Here is a 24,704-nt window from a genome sequence, read left to right on the forward strand (position 1 = left end):
AGTGTTTTGTAAACGTGCAAGGTTAATGTTATTTTTCCAAGTCCAGCCAAACCATATTATAGTCTCAGCACAAGACACATTACTACTGAAGGTCACTCTGTTTTGAATTGTTTGTTGAAATTGGACCTGTGAGTACAATAGAAGTCCAAACAGAGGAAGTCATTGTAACTGTCCAGGGGATAAATATTTAGTTTCACGGGTCATTAAGGTTTCTTAGATTCCTACAGCTTTAATGTTTGGCTCGTCTTTTGTATCTGCTGCACATTAATACCAGATTCTCCATCATTCCACAGAGAACGCAGATTGTTCTCCACAGATTGTTGCATAAATCTTTTATTGTCACATTTCATCCAACAACATTTCCCAACAAAGACCTCAGAGCTGGTGATAACAAAAGAATAAAAACTTACAAAAATGAGAATATAAAAATTAAAAACACACCACTCATCAGAAATGATGTCTTTGCCACATAAATGAAAAATAGAACGACATAATGTATGTCACCATAGCAACACATACAGCACATATACTACAAACATCCAGTTTTATTTGCTTCCTGTTTTGGTAAGCCTGCGTTTTTCTTCAAAAATATCTTTAGATTCCAGCACATTTTCTGTAAAATAAAAAAATAAAGCAAATGCTGCTCATTTTGAGCATGACTCTTACTCCCTTGGGTGGCAGTGAAAGTCTCTGGGCATGATGCCATCTTAATGTGTATAAAAAATCTGGATAAATCATATTTATGTAAATTCTATTTACACGTTTTCAAGGATTTTGCCAACACTGCTTAATATCAAATTAATCAAAAGGGAAAGTCCATTATTTAGAGGTTTCTTTTTTTCCTCCTCTCACAAACCTGTGAGATCATGCTTAAAAAACACCTATAGTCTGTATGATCACTGTTGTCCTGTCTATGTGTAGTATGTTTGAAGAGGTTTGACCAGGACTCCAGAAATGTTTTTCTCTCCATCATACAAATACAGTACTGTTATCATTCAACAAAACTGAAATCATTTTCCCCCAGGTGTAAAAATTCACAGCAAAAACGCCACTTGGGAAATAAGTCAATGTGCTTCGGCTCGAATTAAATTAGTCGATAATTTTACGAATATTAAAACCGTTAATATCAGAATGGTCGTCTGATCCTGAATCACTTCTTCAGCACTGAATGGAACACATGAAGGATGTGAGGAGGAAAATGTCTCATTAGCTCTTTGTTTCCAAAGTGGCCACCTGCTGGTCTGAGTGTGTGTATGCATTTGCATCAGTGTTTGCAGTCCAGGTATAACTTTGTACCAATTTTAAGGTCACGGTGAGCTCGAGCTCCTCCCACAGGGAGTGCCTAAATTATTTCCGCTCTACTCTTTGGATAAGAGTTTTTGTCAACAGTTGATTTTTTTCCTCACTAAAATCAGTGTCCTGGCCATTTTGTCCACCAAGCAGATCAAGGAAGCTGTCTCTCCTGAGGCACCATCTTCAACACAAGATCCAATTCAACCAACTGAGAACAAATTCTCCAACCAGAGGACTCACTGGTCCACTGAGGTTGGCTGACCCTAGACTACATACACCCCTCCCACCGCCCTCGCTCACCTGGGTGGTCGTGTGGAGGTACAAGGACACACACAAGCCATGACTGCGCTCAGACCAGCGAGGCCTCGGCTAGTCATAACTCCGTGATCTCCAGGGGACTCTGCGAGATCGTGTCTCCGTCCTTGTGGCGGTGCATCGGGGTGGACTTGGCGGATTCTGTGCGGGCATTTCGCTCGCTGTAAAGCCCCCTGTCAGCATTCAGTGCCTCCAGAGAACGTGCCAGAGCCCGCTGGTCATCCTCCGGCAGGCTGCTGAGATCTGACGTCAGGAGGGTACCTGTGCTGCCGTGCACCACGTGGACACCTTCAGGGCCCTTAAGTTCCACAGGAAGTTTGTGCTTAAAGCGCAAAGTACCGCGGCCACCACCCATACCCAGCCGTTCGTCCTCATCTTCGTCGAGGTCGCTCTGGATGAGCTTTAGGACGATAGAAAAGAAGAAAGAGAAGAATTGTCAGAATGAGAACAAATAAAGCTGCGTGTTGAAACAACAGTTAAACAGTCTGAAAGTCTTTGTAGGTGAAAACTCCGGAAAAGGAAATCTGAAAACATAAGCTAGTACTAGAAAGGAGAAGATCCAAAAATTGGATGCAGGAAAAATTTGCGAAAAGCATCAAGAAAATAGAGTGGAGAAAAGACTCAGTCCCACAGACTGGTCCCACACCAAAGCAGCTGACAGAACGTCCAAAGAGGGAATCAAAGAATGCAAGTTCACTCTTCATCGTTGCCAGACAGGAGAGGCAGATGCAAATAAATCGTCGCCTTTCCTGAGCCCACCTCCGTAACTGACGAGAGATCTCCCTGACTGGTGGACACAGTGACGAGCCGAGCTGCAAAGAGCTTTTTCAGCCTCAGGTAATCATCCAGGACCACCTTCAGCAGGGAGCCCTGACAGGACAGCAGTTAGGTTTAAACACAGTCTGTCATCTCCACAAAACTCACTTCAGCCGTGGTCATAAAACAGAGCAGACGGCAGGAATCTGATTATCTGGACATTTTCTATCTTCTCACCAAAACTGACTGGAGGTGAGGTCAGTTTTCTACCATTGTCCCCCAGTGTGTTTCCAAATGATGATAGCAAATAGATGAGTCTTACCTTGATGGGGCCCTCCCTCATGATTTGGCCAAGTTTAGCAATGTTGTCATACTCTTGAATGGCTGCCCGCAGGTAGCTATCATCCTCTGGCTTGGCCTGAGGCTCTCGACCAAATGTTCCCTGGGAGGAAAATATTGATATAAAAAATACTGGAAATGTAACAATACTTGTAGCTTGTAATAAGAGTTTTATCCTAGTACTGACATGAGTCCGTGCTGGGCTGTTCCACAAGTCAGTTATCTCACTCAGGTTCTCCGGCAGGTCATCTTCATGGTCAGCCTGGGCGGCCAGCTCCAGGTTGCGACAGAATGGATCCAACCACACTGGGTTTGCTCTACAGACACAAATACACATTATCAATAGAAACATGAGGAAATGTGTGGTCATTAAACAAGCTTTTATGGGTTTCCTGTCATTTCTCTCACCCCTCGAAAGAGTACTTGTTAGTGTTGGGCATGTCTAGGATGTCCATCAGACCCTGGTTCCCTATAGGTGGCAGAGAAAAAGAATCATATTTAACCATCACATGATAAAAGCCCATCTTTACATTAACAGCTGACGTTGACTCATCACCTGTCGATCCTGCAACAATGGCTTTGAGTTTCCTCTGGTGTCTGGAACACAGCATGAGTCACACGTCAAGCAGGAGTTCAAAGACATAATGCTGCTGCTTCCATCAACAGACTGCAGTGATTCAGTGATGACCATAAGAAATGCTAAATGACTTACACTCTACGGTAATGCCAGTTCATTGTCACAAACAGAATTCCTGCCAAGCACAGCAACACGGCTAGGATGATGATCACCAGCTGCAAAAGTAAACAAAAAAAGAGGACGAGTTACAAAAATCCCAAAATGTCGGTAGGGTTCTCATACAGCGTTACATACCTGTAGTGTGGTGATGTCATCAGGTAGCTTATCACCTACGGCAGGCTGAACATCCACCACGTTGTATGTTCTGAACAGGTTTCTCAGCTGCTCCTTGTTCTCGTCGATCATCTGAATTACTCTGCAGAAATGGAACACCAGGTGAAAAAATGGTCACCACAACGGACGTGCCAAATACTCAGGAGTCATAATGTTCTGCACTGTACTTTAAAGATACCTTTCGACATCTAGAATAGTGTTGGTCTGATTGTTGACCACGTGGATCAACATGTCAGTCTGAGCATAATTCACCCTGCCTTTCTTGTCCACATGTAACTAGGAAACGTGTGAGACAAACGAGTTAGACAAAGAAAATAGAATGTACAAATGTACAAAAATTCATGGTTTGAATTCCTTTTTACTATAATAGAAAATAACCAATGTGGCCAATACTTAGTCAATGATGCTGAGATGAGGTGTGTGTATGAGCAAGCAGTTTATCTGCATATCGGCAATGGAAAAGTCATGTACTGTATATGCATATATTGTATATAAACATAAACTGCACTTTCGACTTATACTTGATGAGGTTCATATTATTTTGAAACAGCCATTGAACCTAACATTGCTGTGTGGCCATACACGTAAACACAATTGATATAATAAAAAAAAAAACGACAAACTTGAATGTCGTCTAAGTTGACCGTCGCTCCTGTGATGTTGGACAGCAAGTTGATGAAATCTTCCTGATTCTCACGGACAAAATCGGGAATATCATTAAAGACGATCTTGACTCTTTGGTCATCGCGGAGAATGTATATGTTCACGTTGGTGGTTGTGCAGTGTCCGGCATAATCGCAGGCCAAAATCTCCAGTGAAAAGTAGCCAGGATCGTAGGCTGTGAAAAGGTCGTAGGTTCTGATCATGCCGTCGGTCAAACCTGCGGGAGTCAAGACACAGATGATGACAGTCAACAATACAAATAAAGTAGAAAAAAACAGTTCAGTGTCTATGTTTCTGATAGAACATGAAATGAAACACTTAAAAATAGCAGCTATGTAACAGTACATTATATATATGACACGTACCAATAATAAAGATGCTGCCAACATCCTCACTGTCATTGCTCTGTGACTGGTAGTATCGTATTGTAACAATGTGGTACTGCACCACACTGTTGTTTCCAATGTCATTGTCCAGAGCTACAACCTTGATCAACTCTGAACCCACTTTGGCATTTGCTGCTACGCCTGAAACAGAAAAACACACAGACGTAGTGACGAGTGCTTCACTCCGACCAATAGATCACTTCAGTCCAAGCTAAAACACAGGAGACCTGCAGTGTACTCTGCCTTCATGAAGCGTGGTTTCTGGTCATTGATGTCTTCCAGTTGAATGTGGACTTCTAGCAGGCTGGGGTCACTGGCAGGGTCAAGTGCTCTATTCTGTAATGTCCTCTGACCCCTGGGAGGAGTCCAGCTTTTGTTGCTGGTAGCCTTGATCACGATGGAGTAGACCGGGATCTCCTCCCTGTCCAGATCCTTAAACAACTTCAACTCTCCGTCTAGACTCAAGCCAAAGTTGCCGTCGCTGTTTCCTCCTGCAGGAAACGATGGAAAGGATTTATGATTAGCCATCAAAGAAGAAAACAACGTTTCAGTTTTAAACACAAAGACAAAGACAGATGAATTCATTTAAACATCTTCATTTGTGCTTCTTATCTTTTCAACAATGAGGACTTCAATCTCAACTCAGTGAGATAAGCTGCTGACACAAATTCCTCAGACATTTGAAAGACTTCAGCTACATTGTTAACACTTATTGGTTCCATTTTGCTCATAAACAGCAGCGTAACAAACTAGTCCCAGTGTTGCAGCCTCACCTGCGATGAAGTAGTACACCACAGCATTAGAGCCCTCATCAGCGTCCACCGCTCTGGTTATGTTCCCCACCACTGTCCCTGGAGGAGAGTGCTCAGGCACCTTCAACAGTTGGTAAGGCATGCCGCCTCGCTGATGTGTGTGCACCACAAACAGAACCATGGAAACACTTTATTCACAGCAATAACACAAATGTAGGATTAAGATGTTCTTAAAACATAAATGCAGGAAATCAAGATGGTGTAAATCATGTATTAATTACAAAGCTAAAATATTTTTCCAGGATTTTTCCATGAGATTTTCAACTGCCAAAGACAGTTATCTCACCATAGACTGGGATAAACTCAAAGGGAAACTGGAAACTCAGTGACTTATAAAGCTAATATGGGGGTAAAAAAATTATAATCAATTTAAACAGAAATAAACATCCATTCAGACACATTCACACCACATACCGGTGGTTTAAGGAAGACAGGTTCATTGTCGTCAATGTCCAACAGCGCCACCTGCAGAGGCTGCGTGGTCTCATAAGGCACTGGTTGGCCCATGTCACGGGCAACAATAATAAGCTGAGAGAGAGGTTTGGAGTCAGTGACCTGGCTGCACAGTGGTGGACATGAACTGAACAAACTGCCCAGTGGACTCACGATATGAAGGGCCTGTTTTTCTCTGTCCATTTTTACTGTTGTCGTAATGACTCCGGAAAAGGGATCGATGTGGAAGTTTTCCCAGTCTCTGTTTCCTGCTCCGGTCTGTAGGAAGGAATAACGGACCTCTCCATTCACACCCTCGTCAGAATCTGTTGCATAGACTTCATACACTGGGAGACCAGGAGGCTGCTCCTACGACAAGCAGGAAGGGCAAAGAGTGAGTGTTTGAACTTCATCAAATGAAGGTACTGTGAAACTAAGTACTGCATAGGAAGAAGGGTTTATAAAAAGTGAAAAGAAAAATCTCTGATACCTCAGAAATATGGATGATGGTTCCATTAGCTGGTCTGACAAACACAGGTCTGTTGTCATTGACGTCTATAACTGAGATGATCAGGTCTGCGGTGCCCCACAGTGGGGGGCGCCCCTGGTCAGTGGCCACCACAGTCAGGTTGAATCGCTCAGAAGACTGAAGCAGACGGCGAGACCGGACCAGTCCAGCGATTGGGTCCAGGATAAAGGCATCTAGAAGGAAAGAGGCATAAAGGTCAAAGATCACAGGGGGTATTTCAGTAACAACTTCCTGCACACTATAGGTTTGATTTAACAAAGAATCAGGATAGAACATATGCCTTTCTAAAGGCTTGTGAGGAGTTGGTTACATCATCTACCTTTTAACACTTAACCTTAACCTGAAGATCTGTTCATGTCATTTATTAGAGTCATTTTTTGAAGCACTGGGAGAAGTGCAACAGTCATCAAATTAACTCTGTGTATTTTGGGCATTTCTTTTTATTTTTGTTAAGTGCGTGTAACAGCTGAGTAAAAGGCGATTCTTTTTGGCTCCCATCATCCAATCTCACCTGAGTGAGCTCCCAACATGGAGTAGAGAACTGCACCGTTCTCTCCTTCGTCCAGATCAATGGCTTTGACTGTGATCACAGATGTGCCGCTGGGCTCATTCTCAAACACGCTGGTGTTGTACACTCTCTCTGTGAAGCGCGGCCGATAGTCGTTGATGTCCAGGACCGTTACCAGGACCTAATGTTTGTCAACAAGCAGTGATGAATCAGATGAACACACTGAGACTGAACGTGGCATGAGGTTCAAAGTCAGAGGCTGAGAGGGCTTCCTCTCTGTCACTACATCCACTGATCTTTACCTGGACAGAGTTCTCTCGTCTGTTGCTGGGGATGCTACCAGGGTTGTCACGAGCCACTGCAGTTAGAGTGTAATGGTCTTTTGTCTCTCTGTCAAGAGGAGAGAGAATGTATATCTCCCCCTGACACAGAGAAGGAGAAATAATTAGGGAAGGAAGAACAAGTTTTGACAAGTAGTGACACTTTAAACAAAACTCATGTCTGGTGCGTGACAGAAACAGAGCGCGGAGTGCAAATATTTAGATGATCTAGTATTAAAACTCAACCATTTACTTCTACTGTCATTTCTGGGTAGGATTTACTTCAGTGATGACACCGGGCACTAATGATGATGAAAACGGGACAGGAGCTGAAAGCGATCGTTTTCCACAGTTTAAAGCTGCGGTACGGTTGTGGTGACTTACCGTGCTAGGTATGATGCCAAATTTACCTTCTCCGTCTACCAGGCTGTACTCAATGACAGCAAAGAGGCCGGAATCAGCGTCTTTGGCACTGACGCGAACAACGGTGGTGCCCAGGTTCTCGTTTTCAAACACAGGCTCCTGTAAATGAACATAGACACATACCTTAGTTAGTGACATGGAAAAAATAATGTTTATAATTTATACAATAAGACAAGAAGACTCTGTTTACTTTACATTACTATTATTATTATTACTATTATTATTTACTTTTTTTTAAGTATTTTTTTTACTCTGTTTATCTTTTATCCATATTTTACACAAGAATATGTTGTTTAAATACACACACCAACACACATACATATACACATAAATATACGTATAGACACATACAATATACTGTGTATGAAACTAAATAAAAATCTTTATTTCTTTAATGATGAACTATGTCTTTTCTTTGGTGTAATTTCTAATTTGCATTGTGAGTTTTCATATACCAACAACAGTATAAATATATATATATATATATATATTTAGACACTCAAAGACCTCAAACACATTAAAATAGCAAGAAGCATTTTGCATGGCGTTTATTTTAGAGTTCCCAGCAGGAAAGGTTGATGCGTAGATAATCAAATTAGTAATGGCTGAGTTCCATTTAGCTTCCTCTGAGTGCATGCTGGCTCACTGTCACTGTTTTCTCTATTAGAGCACATTAAAATGGTCTGTTCCTTTTGTTAGCAGCTCATTGCCTACCTGGTATGAGGGCTGTAGGAAGACGGGGTTGTTATCGTTCACATCCACGATGCGCAGGTAAACTGGCAGCTCAGCAATCCTGGGAGGAGAACCATGGTCCTGGGCCCTTATAGTAAAATTCAGCCACTGTATCTGCTCAAAATCCACAGTCTTATTGGCTACTATTTTACCTGAAACACAGAGAAAAGTGTTACTTTGTTGTTTGATATAAGCATTTTGAATGCTAACCTGTAACCTGCAGCCAACAGGAGCCTTCTCATACCAATAGATGGGTCCTCCAGTCTCACGTATTCCCCTCGTGGCAGGTGAAGCAGCTGGTAAATGACTTGTCCGTTGGGACCTTTATCTGGGTCCACGGCTGACACTGACAATAGAGTTGTGCCTGGCTGAGCGCCTTCCAGAATCTTCTCTGTAAAGTTTGTCACACCAAATGGCCGGAAGCGAGGAGCGTTGTCATTTACATCCAACACATTGATGGTGAGTCTCGCTGAAGAGAGGAGAGAAAAAACAAAAAAGAAAACAGTAGAATTGAGTCAGGGTAGTGAGCGGGATTCATTAACATCTTTTAGGTTGAGCAGATCGTAGATTAAAATAAAAATACAAGGTCTGGGTGGTTTGGTGTGCCGAGAAGATAATATACTCATGATAGAATTGGTCATATTAAAAGATAAAGGCAGATGTTCGGCCATACCGTTCGGGACACTCCCTGACTTGTCAATGACTTCGCTGGCGTTGTCATGTACAGACACAATAATCTCAAATGTAGCCACGAGCTCTCTGTTCAGGGGGTTCCGTACAAACACTGCACCTGAAATTCACAAAACAGAGTGTTACTGTACCTCACTATTTTTGTTTAGTTTTACTTACAGTGAACTGTACATGCCATGATAAGTGACTGACCAGTGTGTAGATCGATGCCAAAGGACTCCTGCAGCCCTTCAACTGGATTGTTCCCATCATCCTTTGCCTCCACTGAGATGATGTAGTACTCCAGCCGGGGATTCAGATCTGGATCCTCAGCTGTCAGCGTGGCCACCACAACACCAGGAGGCGTGGACTCGTTGACACTTATCATGGTCACGGAGTTCTTGAAGCTGGGCCGTGAGTCGTTTACATCGTCCAAGATGATTGTCAGCATGGCTGTGCCAGACAGGGGGGGTGTGCCCCTATCTGTGGCCATGACGACCAGGCGATAGGAAGCGCGATCTTCTCTGTCGAGGGTATTGTTGCCAACCATGACGGCACCAGAAAGTGGCTCCACAACGAAACGGTCCTGAGCGCCACTTTCCAGACGGTACGTCAGCCAGCCGTTAGAGCCAGAGTCTGCGTCAGTGGCAGACAGCTGAGTCACCACAACTCCTGAAAAAAGACAAATATTATACAGATGTACATGTTGCTACTCCACCAGGAAGTATTGCCATTATAAATGGTTCTACACATTTTCTTGGCAATCATAAATTATGTAATTGTCTTTTTGCTAACAGTTAGCCATTTTGAGCTAACCTTCGATTACTTGTACAAATGTACAAAACCTTTGGCAAAGTTGTATTTATTGCCTGGCTGATATTATACATTTCCTGAGAACGACTGCATAGCGTTCTCTTGGACAAGTCTTGTGTCCAAGTCCAAGCAAGTCTTGTGTATGAGTGAAACTTGTTTAACTTTAACTTTCAGATGTGTAACCAATCTGCATTTTTATTTATTAGCCAACAGCCAATGCACAGACCTGAGGGACTGTTCTCTGGGAGACGAATACTGAAACTGGACGGACTGAACACAGGAGGATTATCATTCTGATCTAGAATGGTAACTGTCAGGGGAACGCTGCTGTTCAATCCGCCTATGTCCTCAGCGACCAGAAAAAGCTCCACGCGGGGCTCCTGAAATGCCTCACGGTCCAGTTTGGCCCCCTGACGCACGAGTACCACGCCTGTAGACACACAGACGAAGGGAGTGACATTAAAAACCGCAATTGGAATTTTTATTTAATATCTGAGTGTTTGTACAAAAATATTACCAGTGGTAGCTTCCACAGTAAAGAGGTCCACTCTGGGGCCTAGCAGGCGATACTTGACTACAGCATTGGGTCCAATGTCTTGGTCTTCAGCCAAAACTGGCCCATTTAACATGGTAACTGTTGTTCCTGCAAATAAGTAGAGATGAAGAGTTGAATAGATAAAATGACGAAGGCTAACATACTCAGGTAAGTACCAGGGCCTATACCAAACTAGTTCTACTAAGGACATAATATGAGACATCATTTTCAGACCCATATATTTTATTTTTTCCTATGTTACCAGCACAGACTTTAGTCAGACTCTCTAAAGTTAAGTGTCCAGGAGACTCTCAAGGACCCTCTGGTCGAAAGATGACTCTACCTACTGATCCAGGCCTGTACTGCCTGCTGAGGCAGTTTCAATGCCTTCAGAATCGAACCATTATGTGGTATATAGAAAAAAAAACTCATTTACTTTCCATTGAACAGTGTGTCAACAAGTGCAGGAAGTGAAGCAGACAGTGTCTTGACACCATACCCTATGCTCAAGGTAAATATCACCATCTTCAGCACTACCTGCTGCAGAGTTCTCCATGATTTCAGCCCTGTAGCTGGTCCTGGTGAACACAGGCCTGTTGTCATTTTCATCCAGAACAGTTATCACCAGTAGGTCTGAATCCTGAAGCAGAGAGGAAAATGTAAATAAAATGTTCCTGGTATTAAACAATTTCGAACAATTATTAAATCATCATAAATCGGTGTGCGACGTTATTAATAACTTGTAACATGATACTGATGAGGTAATCTTGGTGAGGCTGATTTCACAGTTCTAGTTCTTCGCTGCTTTGGACTCAGACAATTTCTCACCTTTTGCAACAAAGGAAGCTTCTCAAACAACACATTTACTGCACTGTCAAGTCTGAGAGCATTGCACGCATGACAGAAGTCACAGACTTGCTGCAAGTGGTTTTGGAACACTATGTGTTAAGACTGTTGTTGTGTACATCAACTGACAGAGTTGTGAGGTGATACAAAAAATGTAGCTTCAAAGTGAGTTCATAGAATATAATAACAAAAAGTCTCCATAGAACTGACATATGATCTGCCATGGGATAATTTTTAAAAGAAACTTAATAAGGAATTTTAACAAATTTTAATAAAACAATTATTGTATACAATATCAACAAGATACATACACACATATTTATACACATATATAAACACACACCCTGCGAGCGATGCGGGGGTTTTCTGGGTTGTCTTTGACTGTGATAGTGAGACGGTACTCAGCCAATCGCTCTCTGTCCAGTCGCCTGTTGACCTGCACCACACCTGTCTGAGGGAAACAGAGCAGGGGCACTGTTATGTATGTGAAAATAAGTATATAATAACATTTGTAATTCAAACAGATCATTATATGACTACAGTAAAATAAAGGCGAGGTTGAACTACAGATTGCCATCCTGGGTTTGCACTTATTTCCTCTTTTATCAGCTCAAAGCCCAAGATCATTCCTCTCACCGTGTCGTTGATGTAGAAGGCTCCGTCCTGGTTTCCTGCAGTGATGTTAAACGTAAGCAGGGCATTCCGTCCACTGTCTGCGTCGCGTGCATAGACTCTGGCCACAGAGGTGTGTATGGAGGAACCCTCACTCACATTGGTTTTGTAAGGCAAGTTAAGAAGGACTGGGTCATTGTCATTAATGTCCCGAATGTTGACCCCGACCACCACCTAAAACAATCAGACAAAATAAATTAAACATCTAAATATCATGTATGCTGCGATTGCACAGGTTTTTGTCTTTGTTAGACTATTATTCACCAAGGTGACAGGGTTGCTATGCTTCCAGAGGAGTGCACAAAAAAAATTGAAAACTAGACAGAACCAAGAACTGAACCTTGTGGTACACCACAAGAGACAAAGAGCTGCAGTTGCCATGCAAAGTAAACCAGCTGTTATAACCAAGCTGAGAGGTGAAATAAAGCAGTCTACATCACATCTGTTTATACTTACTTATTTTTTTCTTTAAAGGTGTCCTATTTAAACCAAAAAATGGTATTGGTATTTTTATTAGTGGTTATGCAGTAAAGACCTACCGAGCTATTGCGAGACGGGGTTCCTAGATCTCGGGCTGTGACAGTGATGTTGTAGAAAGCTGTGGTTTCCCTGTCCAGCTCTATGTCTTTTCTAACCCGTAGTTCACCCTCCACTGGAGAAATCATGAACTCGTCTAAAAGAAAGTAAGTGTAAGAGAAAGTAAAGAAGGTCAGAGGTAACAGACTGAATTATTTATTACTCTCCCTACAGAAAACAGCCCTGCACTGACTCTGCGGGTCTCCAGCGGTGATGCTGTATTCTACTTTGCCATTCAGTCCAGAATCTTGGTCAGTGGCTTTGAGTGTCCAGACTCGAGGTCCCGGCTGCCCCTCAGTGACATCGAAGGGTCCCTCGTAGGCTCTAGGGAATGCAGGCGTCACATCATTCACATCAATGACATTCACCAGCACCTAGAAAAGGAAAGTTTTATACTTTAGTGTTGTGAGAAAGCTGACTGAGACATGTACAATTTGGGAGGCAAATAATTGGTTCATTTACTACTTAAGTTACTACTACTTTTTTTGCATACCTACTCATACCAAAAACACACTTTTTGTATTATAGAAAGTTAACCTTTTTTTTTTTGTTTCTGCTTGTTTTTTTTTTTTTTATTTTTAAAATTTCATATTTTATAGTCAGTTAGAGTTAAATTTAATTGGTGTGTCCACATTACTGTTGTGCTGGACGTCAGACGTAGAGCCAGGTTTGGACACTGGTCTGTCGCTGTGACCACCAGTGCATAGTGTCCATTGCTGATCTCGTAGTCCAGCTCCTTGACAGCAGTAATTCTCCCCTAAGACACAGGTCATACACAGATGTTGTTGTTGACATTTGTTCAGCTGTTTGTTCTAACATGTCACTGTAGTCCACTCCCCGTCTTACTGAGATGCTGTTGATGTGAAAGGTCTGGATCAGGTTGCCCTGAGCAATGGCGTATCGCAAAGTGCCGTTTAAACCCTCGTCTGGGTCGATGGCTGTTACCGTGGCGATGGTGGCCCCCACTGTGTCTGGCCCCTCACTCAGCACCGTGACATACTCCTCCTCAGGAAACTCGGGAGCGTTATCGTTTTCATCCACAATGCGGACATAGATGGTGGTTGACGTCTGTGACCGAGAAACAGAGAAACAAAACTTTACATAACTACACGACTGCGCTGGTCTTTACAGGTGAACTGTTCCTTTCAGAAAGTGTTGACATGCAAATCAAAACCTGATGATGTAACATTACCAAATGACATCATGCAATCAACATTGGTAGTAGTATCTGTTTGGTAACTGTAGTAACAAATCAGTAATCACCTATGTCATAGCCTAACACTATCTTTTCAACCTTTGCAGATGTTCCCCACACTCATTTCACACACACACAGTCTTCAGCACAACGACAGTCTCAGCTACACATTCCCTTTTAGAGAAAACCACTCTATAAGACCACAAACAAATTCTCACATGTGTAAGCAAAAACAACAGTATTATGAAGCACAGTTTGGCTGTTTGGTCACTTGCTGCTTCTCCAGTTTAACCTCAGAGTTTCCCTCCCTGTGCTATGAAAAGAAAGAGTGCAGTAAGGCCTTATAAAATTCAACAAATGATCTGGAACCAAAGCCCACAACATGTTTCCTCTAACGTCTGTAACCATTTAACATGGGTTCTATTAAATCAATCCAGTTATCATTCAACACACTTTTTCATCTTTCCATCTTTAAACACCTCTCTTAAAAAAGTCACACAAAGGAAGCTGAAGCTAATCTCTTTGTCTAATCTCAAGTGTACCAAGAGACAATAAAAGTGCTAGCTGGAAAAAGCTAAAAAACAATTAAAAATTAAATTAATTAATTAAAAGCCCTTTAAAAAATATTTGAAAAAATACAGGCAGAAATATAATTGGCCAAAATGTAAATAAGCCTAATTAAAGACTTCATTATTCTGATAAAACAAATAAAAAAAACCCAAAAGCATTAACTATTTTGTTACTATTTTGTAAACTTTTATCATTTCATTTATTTCATTATGTGATTCAAAAGAGAGAGAGAGAGAGAGAGAGAGGGAGAAAGAGAGAGAGAGGGGAGGGGAGAGTGGAGAGAAATGGGTGGGAGGGAGGAAAGGCCTGACTGACAGCGGGGGAGGAGCATGATGTGTCTCTTGTTGCATTTTGTGCACAGTAAAGTTCAAGAGGAACAAGTTGGGTAAAAGACAGAGTGACGGAGAACTGGTCCACACTGTTCATTCTATTCATTCAGACCAAACTATGGCACAGGTATTACGATGTGGTTCAGCCCCCAGGATGGTGGTCACGCTCTGGCTCTGCTCCGTCATGTTACTTGTTACAGCAGGTAAGACCTTTGACATCTGTCCTCCTCCTCTCATGTGGCCACAGTGTCTGTGTTAACTTGTTAAAACAAAGAGACCTTCTGTTGTTTAGCTGACAAGGCTTATTCAAAAACAGAATTTGTCGCCTTTTATATTTGTGTATCAAATTTGATTTTTTTAAATGAACATTTTGTGTTTGTTGTATTAATGAAGAGACTCCAACATGACCTAAGTGAACAGTTTCAGAAGGCTTTTCTTCTTGCTGTTGTGTTTTGAGAGGGAACATCTGGTGTGAAGCTGTGGTAAAGCTGATCCCTGGGGGATGAAGTGAACTGTAAATTCACCTTAAACCCTCACACTAGTATAATACAGCCACAGGGAGAAAATGGTCCTTTATGATTTTATTGCAACAAGTCTGAAAATGACCACAAAGTCATCTGGAAACACTGCTGAGCTATAAATTGCTTGTTTAGATGAAGGACAAACACAGCGATGCACAGTTCCCTTCTATTATTGCATAATTTCTGTCAATTTGCTCTGGTGGGAGCTGCGATAAAATACTTTCCTAAGGACTTTTTTAAGTCATATGTCTGTGAGAGCTTATGCCCCTGACGCTGGAGGAGAGAGGAGAGACAGCTGTTGCCTGTGGGCTGCACTGAGCCTCATTTCAAACACCAGTGAAACCTTGCAGAGGTTATCAGCTTTCCACTTCAGGATTTAGCCCTGTTTAGATAAGCCCACATAATTAATCTGTTTGGGCAACAAGTAATGTTGACTTTACTTTTGGCTTTTCTAATTCTGGACCAGAATAAAAAAACACAGTGATGTTTAAAACCAGGGAAGAAAGAAATATATAAAAATCAATTTGAAGTAAGGTTTTGACTGGTTTAAAGCCTTTGATTTCATTATGGCAGGCCCATAAAACAGGCCGGCTCCAATAAAAAAAAGTCCAAAGACTCAATTACTCCTCCACTCCTTTTTCAGTGACTAACTTGTCTTTGTTTGCCTGTTTCCTTCCTTTCAGGCTATGATAAAAACAGCTGTTTGCACAATCTATGTGTTACTTCTCCCAAAAACATGATTTGAGAAAAACAGGGAAAGAAAAAAAAAATCAGTGCACTCCTTCTGACCAGTCCAGATAAACACAGCTCACTGTGAAGGACAATGCCACAGTCAGAAACGGTCAATGAACACCACAGGATGTGAGGTCTCCTTCCTCATCCAGACTCCTGCTGTGGCAGAGCTGGTGTCATTGATCCTCTGTCCTTTAGTGAATAAATCATTGTTAAGTCCCAGCAATTAAAAATAACCTCCTTGGTGAGTGTCATCAACAAACTGTGCCCATGTGCTGCATAATGAGTTTGAGCAAAAACAAGAAAGCGGAGGAGATGTTCTCGTCTTTACCACTGACTTCAGGAAACACGATTTGAAGATCAGTCAAATATTTAATCAGCAGCTGGAATGATTCGTGAAAAAGATTAGTAAAACAGAAACACACACTAGAAGTGATTCTCTGAACAGGACAAAAGGCCTCATCTCTGGCCTCCAGTGATACAGCTGTCTCCTCTCTTTGAGTTAAAACAGCCAAAAGTTGGTTAAAAACAACCCCTCCCCAAAAAAACCCAAACAACTTGGTGTTCTTTGACGTTTGACTGAAGAAACCAGTGTTGTAAAATTCTTGCCAAGCTGACATTACACCATCGTGTAGTTACAGATGTTATGAAACTACCTTCTCAAAAGGGGAAGGTCGGTTTGAAATGTCAGAGAAATTGATGATAGGAAGTCTCCTCAACACAAACTACATGAGAGAATAATGATACACACCTGAAATAAACACACTGTGGTGAGCTGAAACAGTTCCTGTCATGATCAGAAGTTCAACAACTTCCCCTGTGTGGGATCAATGAAGTTCTGATCTAATCTAATGGAAGCTCAACATGTATGTCTCCCATTGACTGAAAGATGCCCTGACACACTAACAGCCCTAACTGAAACTCACTGTGGGTGTGTGTGTGTGGAGGGAGGGGTGATGTTTCATTAACACCCTGTAATGTGTTGAATAGACATTTCCATGAGGTGAGAACAGGTTGAGGTGTGTGAGAGAAAATGAAAATTTATAAAAACAGGTACAGAACAGCAGTGCAGGTGAAAGTGAACCTGTAGGAACAGAACAGCAAACACTGTTTCTGCCGGAGACTTCTGTTCCTCACCACTAGAAAAAAGACATGTTTAATTAGTACGAAGCAGCAACAGCGACGCTGAATGACTGAACGTCTGCAGAAAGCTGACTGTCACACGCAACATGTTCCAAACAGGTGGCACGCAGCCTTAAAACAAAGGAGGGCCTGTGTCTGAGCCCTGTGGGACAATCAGGATCCTGAGAACAGAAATCAGAGGAGGAAGCTGGAAATCTATAATGGGCCCATAAACAAACACAGATGTCTACAAATAAAATAATTCCTACTTGTACAGAGGCTTACAGAAAGAAGAGTTCTTTGGTTTCATGTAGATGGTTGAAACCACAACAAACCTCTGAGACTGCTGACACTGTAGTAACACCACCCACAGCACCATCAGACTAGATGCTAAAAGCAAACTATATTTATTTTCTAACACTCCCTTACAGTAGTCTGTACTTCACTGCAAATTATCATTAAATGGACTGAACAGTATTCTGTCTGCAGGAAACCAAAACGAACCATCATGAAAAAAAACCCCAAAACCACTTTTCCTCACTGAATCATTTGTCATCTCTACATCAGTGCCAGCACCAAAGCCACAGGACGAAAAAAAACGCATTGGTGTTGTTTAGATTTATATTTTATTTATATATTTTATTTAATAAACTGGGTCGATGAAATAATCTAAACATTTTCAATAGTTTATTTTTGTATTTAAAAAAATATGATCAAATTGTCTGACTGCACACTGTAAATAAACCAACAGCATTATAAGTGACTTCAATAATCTTTATCCCATAAGGAACACATATGTAAGACTTACAAACTAACTGCTTGTAGTTGGAGGCCAACAACAACAGGGGGCTGGAGGAGACATCCAACCTGGGAGTGAATGTCATTCAAACCTGTTTAAACATGGGTGTTTTTCTTTCTCTTTTCAGAGAAGTACACCACATGTTTGGCAACACCCTTATCTCCCTCATTTCGTGGTAATCTATCTCCACCAGAGTGAATAGGACGAGGGAAACTAGGAGAGACCGTTCTAAAAGAAGGACAGGGAGGAAGGCAGGGTGGGTGTGAAACAGGAGAGGGGAAGGGGTTCCCCTGCTATTGTCCCACCGTGGAGACAGGAACAGCCACAGGGGCAGCAGTTTCACTTTAATCACCCTCCCTGCTCTTCCTATTGCCTTTCCTCCTACAATGACCGGCTGGGCCACATGGAGAACACAGCTGGTAGACTTGCGTGCATTTGCAAGATGCATTGAGAAAACATGCACAGCTAATCAAGAATTAAAGGGCACAGGCCGACCTGTTGGTGTTTCCCATTCAGTTGAGCAAAAACCCCATCACTTAAAGGTGGTTTTGACATTCACACTAAAACACTGAGAGTGCTTTTCTCACTGAAACACCTGAGGACGCTGCAGCAGAGCTTACGGTTTAAAGTCCAAACATGGTGTTGTCATAGATCTGACCACTAAGCAGTTTGTGCTTCTTAAAGAAAAGAAAAAAAAGTGGTGCAGCAGCTGTGTTACCACAGCAGTGGTGAGTAGTGAGACAGAAGGAGCAGGAGGAGCTGTGCACTCTTGTTGGGACAAGTCAGGAAGGAAGTCCACTCCTTAAATCCTGGCACTGACCACTTACAGGCACACGTAGTAAAATCTGTGATGAAAATCTCTGACTGCGTCAAGACTGTTGCATGCACACTTAGGTTGCAGCCCACCCACGAGGTTGCAGCCCACCCACGCACACGCACGCACACGCACGCACACGCACGCACACACGTACAGGCACACGCACAAGCTCTTCCTGTTTTTGCATCAAACATTCATGTATGTTAAAGTGATGCACAGCAAAACAAAGATCTTATGGTCATCTATATTTAAAACCTGCTGTTGGTTATTAATGCTGTCTTTACGTGAATCATTAATTAGCTCAGTTACTGCTGCTCTTTGGCTTTGTTGACTGGGTCCAAACATTATTATGCAGCAGTGGAATCTGATCTACAGGTTGTTGTGTTTGATGAGACGGTTATTTCTTTTCTTGTGTTACTCCAATGATAAAAAAACATTGAGCGTACACATCGCACAGCCTGTAAAATGTGTTTATGCATTTTACTGGTGCACCAGAGCAGGAACAGGATGCTGTGGCAGGCGGTAACGTGAGCTCCAGAGCAGAATGGTATATGCAACATGATGACTGCCTTTTGTGTTTTCTAGAATGTACAAAAAAGCTGTGAGTGGGATCAGTGCCAGTGCACAGTGGTCGAAAAAAAAGATTATCGCACTACACACATAGTAACAAACCCACACTTGGTGTAAATGATGTAGCAGTCAGATCCCACATGTATTGGTGTCTGGAAGGACCAGGAAGTCACACTCAGTCCTCTAGTCTGAAGAAAAATTATGTTTGGTTTGTATGCTTGTTTATAAAAAAACAAGTATATATACATATTAGAGCTGCTGATCAATGTTTTTTCAATGATCATGAATCATATCAAGATTCACCATAATTAATCCTGATTAATCACGATATTTATTCATTATTTCTAGTTCTCTCTATTTTTTCTCTATGGCTTTTCCTTGTTGTACATAATAAACATGGTTTCTTGTTTTTGGGGCTAAGAATTTCACTTCCTTAAAAACTGTAACACAAGTTGTTGTTTTTTTTCAAGAAGTTAGAAGATGTAAACATCTCTGCTGGATTTTCACGGCTCTGTTGTTAGATGTCTGTGAGCACTGTCATTATAAATAGATACGAGGACATATGATCCAACAGTTCAAATCTAAACTATCTTATATACCGTGTCTTTTACCATCTTACCATTTCTAATGGAATAGAACATAAACAACTTCCTAACTTTTAATTGTATAAAATGAGATATTGAGTTGTGTGATATTTAGGCTTTTCCTTTAAAAAAGTCACAACTATGAATATTATAATTACTGACCTGCATATTTAAGGTTTTCCTGGAAATCAATTTCACACCATCATCATATTGAAATAGAAAGAAGTCAACATTCCGCCACATGTAAACCGTATATTTATACATGTTCTGAAACTCAGTTATGACTACAGTGTAGTCTAATGCGAGTCTTATCACTGTTTTCTAAAGTATACAAAATATGCTTTGACAAATGTGAGAAATAATGATTTTAAATCATTGTCTAAAATACACCTTTCTATTTTTGTCTTCAGCCAATGGTGAGATGACTCATGCCCACACAATTAGCGTTTCTGCCCCCCACCTTTTCTACACCTGCCCTGAAGGGGCGACTGCAAAACTGATGTGTTATCAAAGGGGTGCTGCCCTGTATTCCACTGATGTGGTGAGGCGTAGCTGGCTTTTCACACCACACAGTGATCAGCACTGTTCTGGAAAGATGGGTCCACGGCACACTACCCTTAACGGACATTCTCAGGGAAACCGGAGCTCGCCGCTACCGCAGTTTGGTTTCTCCGAGCAAGAAATGTGGGTGATCCTGCAGGACGTCACCTATGCTGACCAGGGCCGCTACTGCTGTATCGTTCTGGACTTCCAAGTGGCTAGCAAACATGCTTCTCTGGTGCAGAAACCTCACAGCCACATCATCCTTCAAGTTTCACCAAGTAAGAATACAAATGTCACAGTACTCCAACAAAGTAAACATCATTTATTTCGTATTCTCTGTGGACACCAACATATTTTCTCTGTCTTTCCAGGGAGAAATGGATCTCAAGCGTGCACTGTCCAGGATTTCACAGCATCTGGAGGTACGTCACCTAACTCACGGCTTTATATCCAGTTGACAGCAGGCCACTCGGTCTATTTGTCTAACTCAGTGTCTCTGCTGCCCCCCCCAGGCTCTGTGCCAGTGGCCTTGTCTATAACAGCTTGCATCTTTGCTCTGCTCGCTCTACCACTTCTCCTGGTGCTGGTGTACAAACAGAGGGAGAAAACCCAGTCGAGCAACGGTATGTTTCTATTGATACCCCCCCACCACCACCACCACCACCACCACCAACACCTCCCACACACACATTCTTAAACACGCTGTGTGTTTTGTCTGGTTCATATTTCCTGTCAGTGAGGCGGATTAGCAGCGTTTCACACAGCGAAAATCATATTTGCTTTGTATCTGAAGTGTTCCGCTTCATTTGAATTCTGTCACAATGGCCCATTTCCTGTTTCCTCTCTCTCCCAGGTGGACAGGAGCTGGTGAGGATGGACAGGTACGTTTTTCCCACAGTCTGTTGGCCTGCAGCTTTGTTATTATAATTATATTAATAATACAGTCTAAATGGATGCTCCCTAAGTCCAGTTCCTTTCTACCACCCACTGTTTCTCATGAAGTTTTCCTCACCCATATTTATATATTAAGTCAAAGAATCCCTGTAGATACAGTTGTCCTATATCCCAGTCTGGAGTACACAGATTGTGGATCTAGACCATTTCCTAAGTAATGAGTAAAGGTTAAGTGAGTAACTAAACTCCACATTCTTTTCTATGTCTTGGGCAACAGTGTAGGGTTGTCTGTTGTCATCACAGCTGTTTGTTACTCATCATCACGTTTCCCCTTTTTTCATGTCTGTTCAGTGAAGCCCAGGGGCACGAGAACCCAGTGTTTCTTGGGGACTCACCACAGACCAGGACCCGTACTGTTTCTCAGATCATGACCAGACAGTCATCTGAGACAGGACGCCACCTGCTGTCTGAGCCCAACACTCCCATGTCTCCTTATTTCAATGGGAATGGGTTTTTCCCAATAGAGGGTAGGACACACACACGCACACAAAATCTATGTCATATTATACGTAATAACGCTTCAACACTTCCAAACGACCTTTGACCTCATACCAAAACTGCTGAGTGTTTCTTTAAATGCTCAAAGTGAGTTAAATGATTTTAGTTTTAATACTAAAATATAGAACAAATGTTATGATTCACACTAAGCCAGAAATAAAGTTTCAATCATACTTTAGGTTAAAGTCAACAATATTAACTCCATCCAGTGAACCTAATACAACACAATAAACTAGTTCTGGAAAAAACCTATTTCAAAATGTACCTTAAAGTAAAAGGTTGATGCAATCAAAGGACGTTTCTCTACGTTTCTGCTGAAACGTCCTGCAGTGGGTGAGGCACTGATGGAGACATGTTCACATACTCATGCAGCACTGCACGTTCAAAGTCAAAACAGCTGAGCTTGAGTAAGACGAGACATTTTGTGTAGTGTAGGAGTTTCATTTCTCTCTCTCTCCCCAAATAAATCCACTGCCTCTGATAAAAATCTTCTTTTGCTCATCAACACTTTCATTGAACACTAATGACCCCCACAGCCATTCTTTTTGACTCCACTCGAAATAACATTGAAGCATTGGTTACGGTGAAGCGTTTCCACTGTTTTTCTATGGATTCCCAGGGCACCTGTGCACACATTCCAGGCATATTGAAATGGATTAGCCTGTGGAAGAAGGAAGAAAATGGGGATACTGAACCTAAAACCTTTTCATCACTTAAAATCAATTAATTAAAAATATATTGTTGATTTTGAAACTAAAGTGAGTGTATGCGGAAACTCAGCAGCAGTTGAGTTATTCAAATATTGAACAAAAATAGCTAAAAAAAGCTAACTAAAATTAGCCCCAAGATAAACTTAAAGCACAAAAGATAAAAACATTTTTAAGACAAAAGCTAATTTACATCCAAAAATAGCCAAATGTTTAATTATTATTATTTAGCCTCATTATGTCTCTGTACATTGTGTACTGCATATACTGTAATTTTAAGCCACTAATGTTCATTAGATGGTTAACCTGGTGTCACGTCAGGATCCTCCTGTCTGTGGATTGAAACCCAACCCTTCATCATTTTTGGCCCACTGACCTTTAACTTATGTATACAGACTAACTGCAGTTCCTCTCTAGGTATATTCAAGCATGTTGCAACATATAGACCAGAGTTCTATTCCACTGTTCTGCTGTGTTTGGCAATGAAGACAAAAGTATTGTATTCTATTACTGACGTCTCACGATTACAACAGCAATAGAAGAGAAACATCTCAGCCTCCAACCATATTCTAACGTTAAGGAAGACTGAAAAACTCAACCACACTGACTCAGCAGAAACTTTGGAGGAACACCAGACTCCTTCTACACAGATTACAAAGTATTTAACTCTGGCTTCATAAACGCAAGTTATGATTTATAGGCCGTCACAAATTTGCTTATTTCTCTGTTTCAGACACCATCCCTGAGTCTCCAGACTTTGTGCCGATATCGTCCGGGTCCAAACCTCCTTCACTGCTCTAGGTGCAGAACTGGAAACAGACCTTCATCTCTAGTCCTCTTCTTTTTTGCCTTCAAAGTGATAGTGCCCTTTGCGAGCTTCCTCACAATAACCTCTGCTGGGATTGTCATGTGTACATTGTCTGGTCTGCAGGAGGGGGGATGAGGGGGGAGGGATTATTTCCACCTGCATCAACAGCTGGAGGCCAAAGTGAACTTGTCGGTGTGAGTGTCTGTGCTGTGACGGAGGCCGGTCTGGTCTATAATGCTCCGTCTTGGTCTGACAGGAAAGGCTTGTGGCTGGTTGTTTAGCGGGGCCCCACAGCTCAGAGTGCAGACAGAGTTACAGTGAGTGCAGGCCTTTGCCATGTGCAGAAGTGACTAGTTGAGAGTGAAACTGTGGATTGCTTTGCTTCCTCCTCGGGCAAGTTGTTTGGTGCAATTCCGACTTGTGTCCTAATCTGTGTAATTTGACAGTTCCTCATAGTTTTTTCTTTCTTTTGCTACCTCAGCTCTGTTGCTCTGAGTATTCTATTCCTTAGTGTATCCTCCCATACACAGCACTTCACAGTTGTCTTCAACATACGGGTTAGGTGCTGAACATGTCAGGAAATACAGTAATTGGGTTATAAAAAGGTCTAAAACTATCGTGACACATTGTTTGATTTCCTCAATGACCAAGAACAACAAGGGTTTTATTACCCTAGTTACAATGCTGTTTTGTAAATATATATGTATATTTTTTAGTTTTTATCTTCTGTTGTGAGGTATATAACAATGTTTGTGTGCAATGACAAAAAAAAACAACAAAAAAAACAAAAAACATTTATTGCTGCCTTCAAACTAAAACAACAACAACAAAAAAAAAGATCTGTGACAACCAAAGAGTTTTTATATCAGGTTTGTTTAAATGAGAATAAGAAGTGTTTGTAATCAATGCAGCATTAATATTCAGACCTATAAGCGACTTAGTGAAACCACTGGAGTTTGGTCGTATTGTGGAGGTAAACATGTACAGCTGCTGTGTGAACAGTCATTATCTCTCTCTGTTGTGTAGCTGGCGTACAGGACAGGGTATTGTGTGTATATTTGCCACTGTTTTTCTTGAAGAAGTATTTTAGTGTCACTGTGGTGACTGATGTTTTGCATACAATTTTACAGTTCCTGTTTGTTTGCCTTTTGTATTGTACAGATTTAAACCTAGACCAATGTTGCATGTACTGCAGTTTAAATTGTCCAGGTTGCGTCTTGCACAATAAAGTGGAGCTCTTCCAACTCACACCAACCTCGTGTCTAGTCAATGAAATCACTGCTCATTTCGACTGGCAGGTCTCCAATACTATCACAATACAAGGACGTGGTGCACTCGCCGTCTTGGGAACTATTACAAAAGAAACAAGGCTGTTCCACTTGTGTGCTTTCAAGATGGTTCACACCACAGGGAGAATGGCACAGAG

At 41.8% G+C, this 24,704-nt stretch overlaps 2 protein-coding genes across 2 annotated transcripts in view; one reads left to right on the plus strand and one right to left on the minus strand.

Moving 5' to 3' along the window:
* Window positions 1-15: 15 nt before the first annotated feature.
* cdh23 (cadherin-related 23) overlaps window positions 16-24,704 on the minus strand; it is an 85,858-nt gene continuing 61,169 nt past the window's right edge. The window contains 32 exon segments of the mRNA XM_025062894.1: window positions 16-2,008; window positions 2,368-2,478; window positions 2,687-2,806; window positions 2,891-3,020; window positions 3,112-3,172; window positions 3,260-3,300; window positions 3,416-3,495; window positions 3,575-3,695; window positions 3,792-3,889; window positions 4,237-4,493; window positions 4,642-4,803; window positions 4,890-5,153; window positions 5,436-5,565; window positions 5,889-6,002; window positions 6,081-6,275; window positions 6,397-6,608; window positions 6,947-7,124; window positions 7,246-7,365; window positions 7,648-7,785; window positions 8,401-8,570; window positions 8,663-8,887; window positions 9,092-9,208; window positions 9,301-9,759; window positions 10,127-10,330; window positions 10,418-10,543; window positions 10,973-11,075; window positions 11,625-11,732; window positions 11,918-12,127; window positions 12,493-12,626; window positions 12,723-12,903; window positions 13,167-13,286; window positions 13,376-13,597. Of these exon segments, the coding sequence (XP_024918662.1) occupies window positions 1,667-2,008; window positions 2,368-2,478; window positions 2,687-2,806; window positions 2,891-3,020; window positions 3,112-3,172; window positions 3,260-3,300; window positions 3,416-3,495; window positions 3,575-3,695; window positions 3,792-3,889; window positions 4,237-4,493; window positions 4,642-4,803; window positions 4,890-5,153; window positions 5,436-5,565; window positions 5,889-6,002; window positions 6,081-6,275; window positions 6,397-6,608; window positions 6,947-7,124; window positions 7,246-7,365; window positions 7,648-7,785; window positions 8,401-8,570; window positions 8,663-8,887; window positions 9,092-9,208; window positions 9,301-9,759; window positions 10,127-10,330; window positions 10,418-10,543; window positions 10,973-11,075; window positions 11,625-11,732; window positions 11,918-12,127; window positions 12,493-12,626; window positions 12,723-12,903; window positions 13,167-13,286; window positions 13,376-13,597 (5,253 nt within the window). The 3' untranslated portion in view covers window positions 16-1,666.
* On the plus strand, window positions 14,649-24,532 carry vsir (V-set immunoregulatory receptor). Its single transcript, XM_008327567.3, has 7 exons — window positions 14,649-14,826; window positions 20,179-20,589; window positions 20,683-20,733; window positions 20,824-20,934; window positions 21,165-21,192; window positions 21,557-21,732; window positions 23,204-24,532. The coding sequence occupies exons 1-7, from the start codon at window positions 14,742-14,744 to the stop codon at window positions 23,269-23,271; spliced, it is 930 nt and encodes a 309-aa protein (XP_008325789.1). The 5' UTR covers window positions 14,649-14,741; the 3' UTR covers window positions 23,272-24,532.

Source organism: Cynoglossus semilaevis, chromosome 15 (genome assembly GCF_000523025.1).
Source record: "Cynoglossus semilaevis isolate Cse_v1.0 chromosome 15, Cse_v1.0, whole genome shotgun sequence".
NCBI lineage: Eukaryota > Metazoa > Chordata > Actinopteri > Pleuronectiformes > Cynoglossidae > Cynoglossus > Cynoglossus semilaevis.

Coding starts and splice junctions, on each gene's coding strand:
- vsir (XM_008327567.3), top strand. CDS start 14,742: ATGGCACAGGTATTACGATGTGGTTCAGCCCCCAGGATGGTGGTCACG. Junction 14,827..20,178: donor CATGTTACTTGTTACAGCAG/GTAAGACCTTTG, acceptor TTTTGTCTTCAG/CCAATGGTGAGATGACTCAT. Junction 20,590..20,682: donor CATCCTTCAAGTTTCACCAA/GTAAGAATACAA, acceptor CTGTCTTTCCAG/GGAGAAATGGATCTCAAGCG.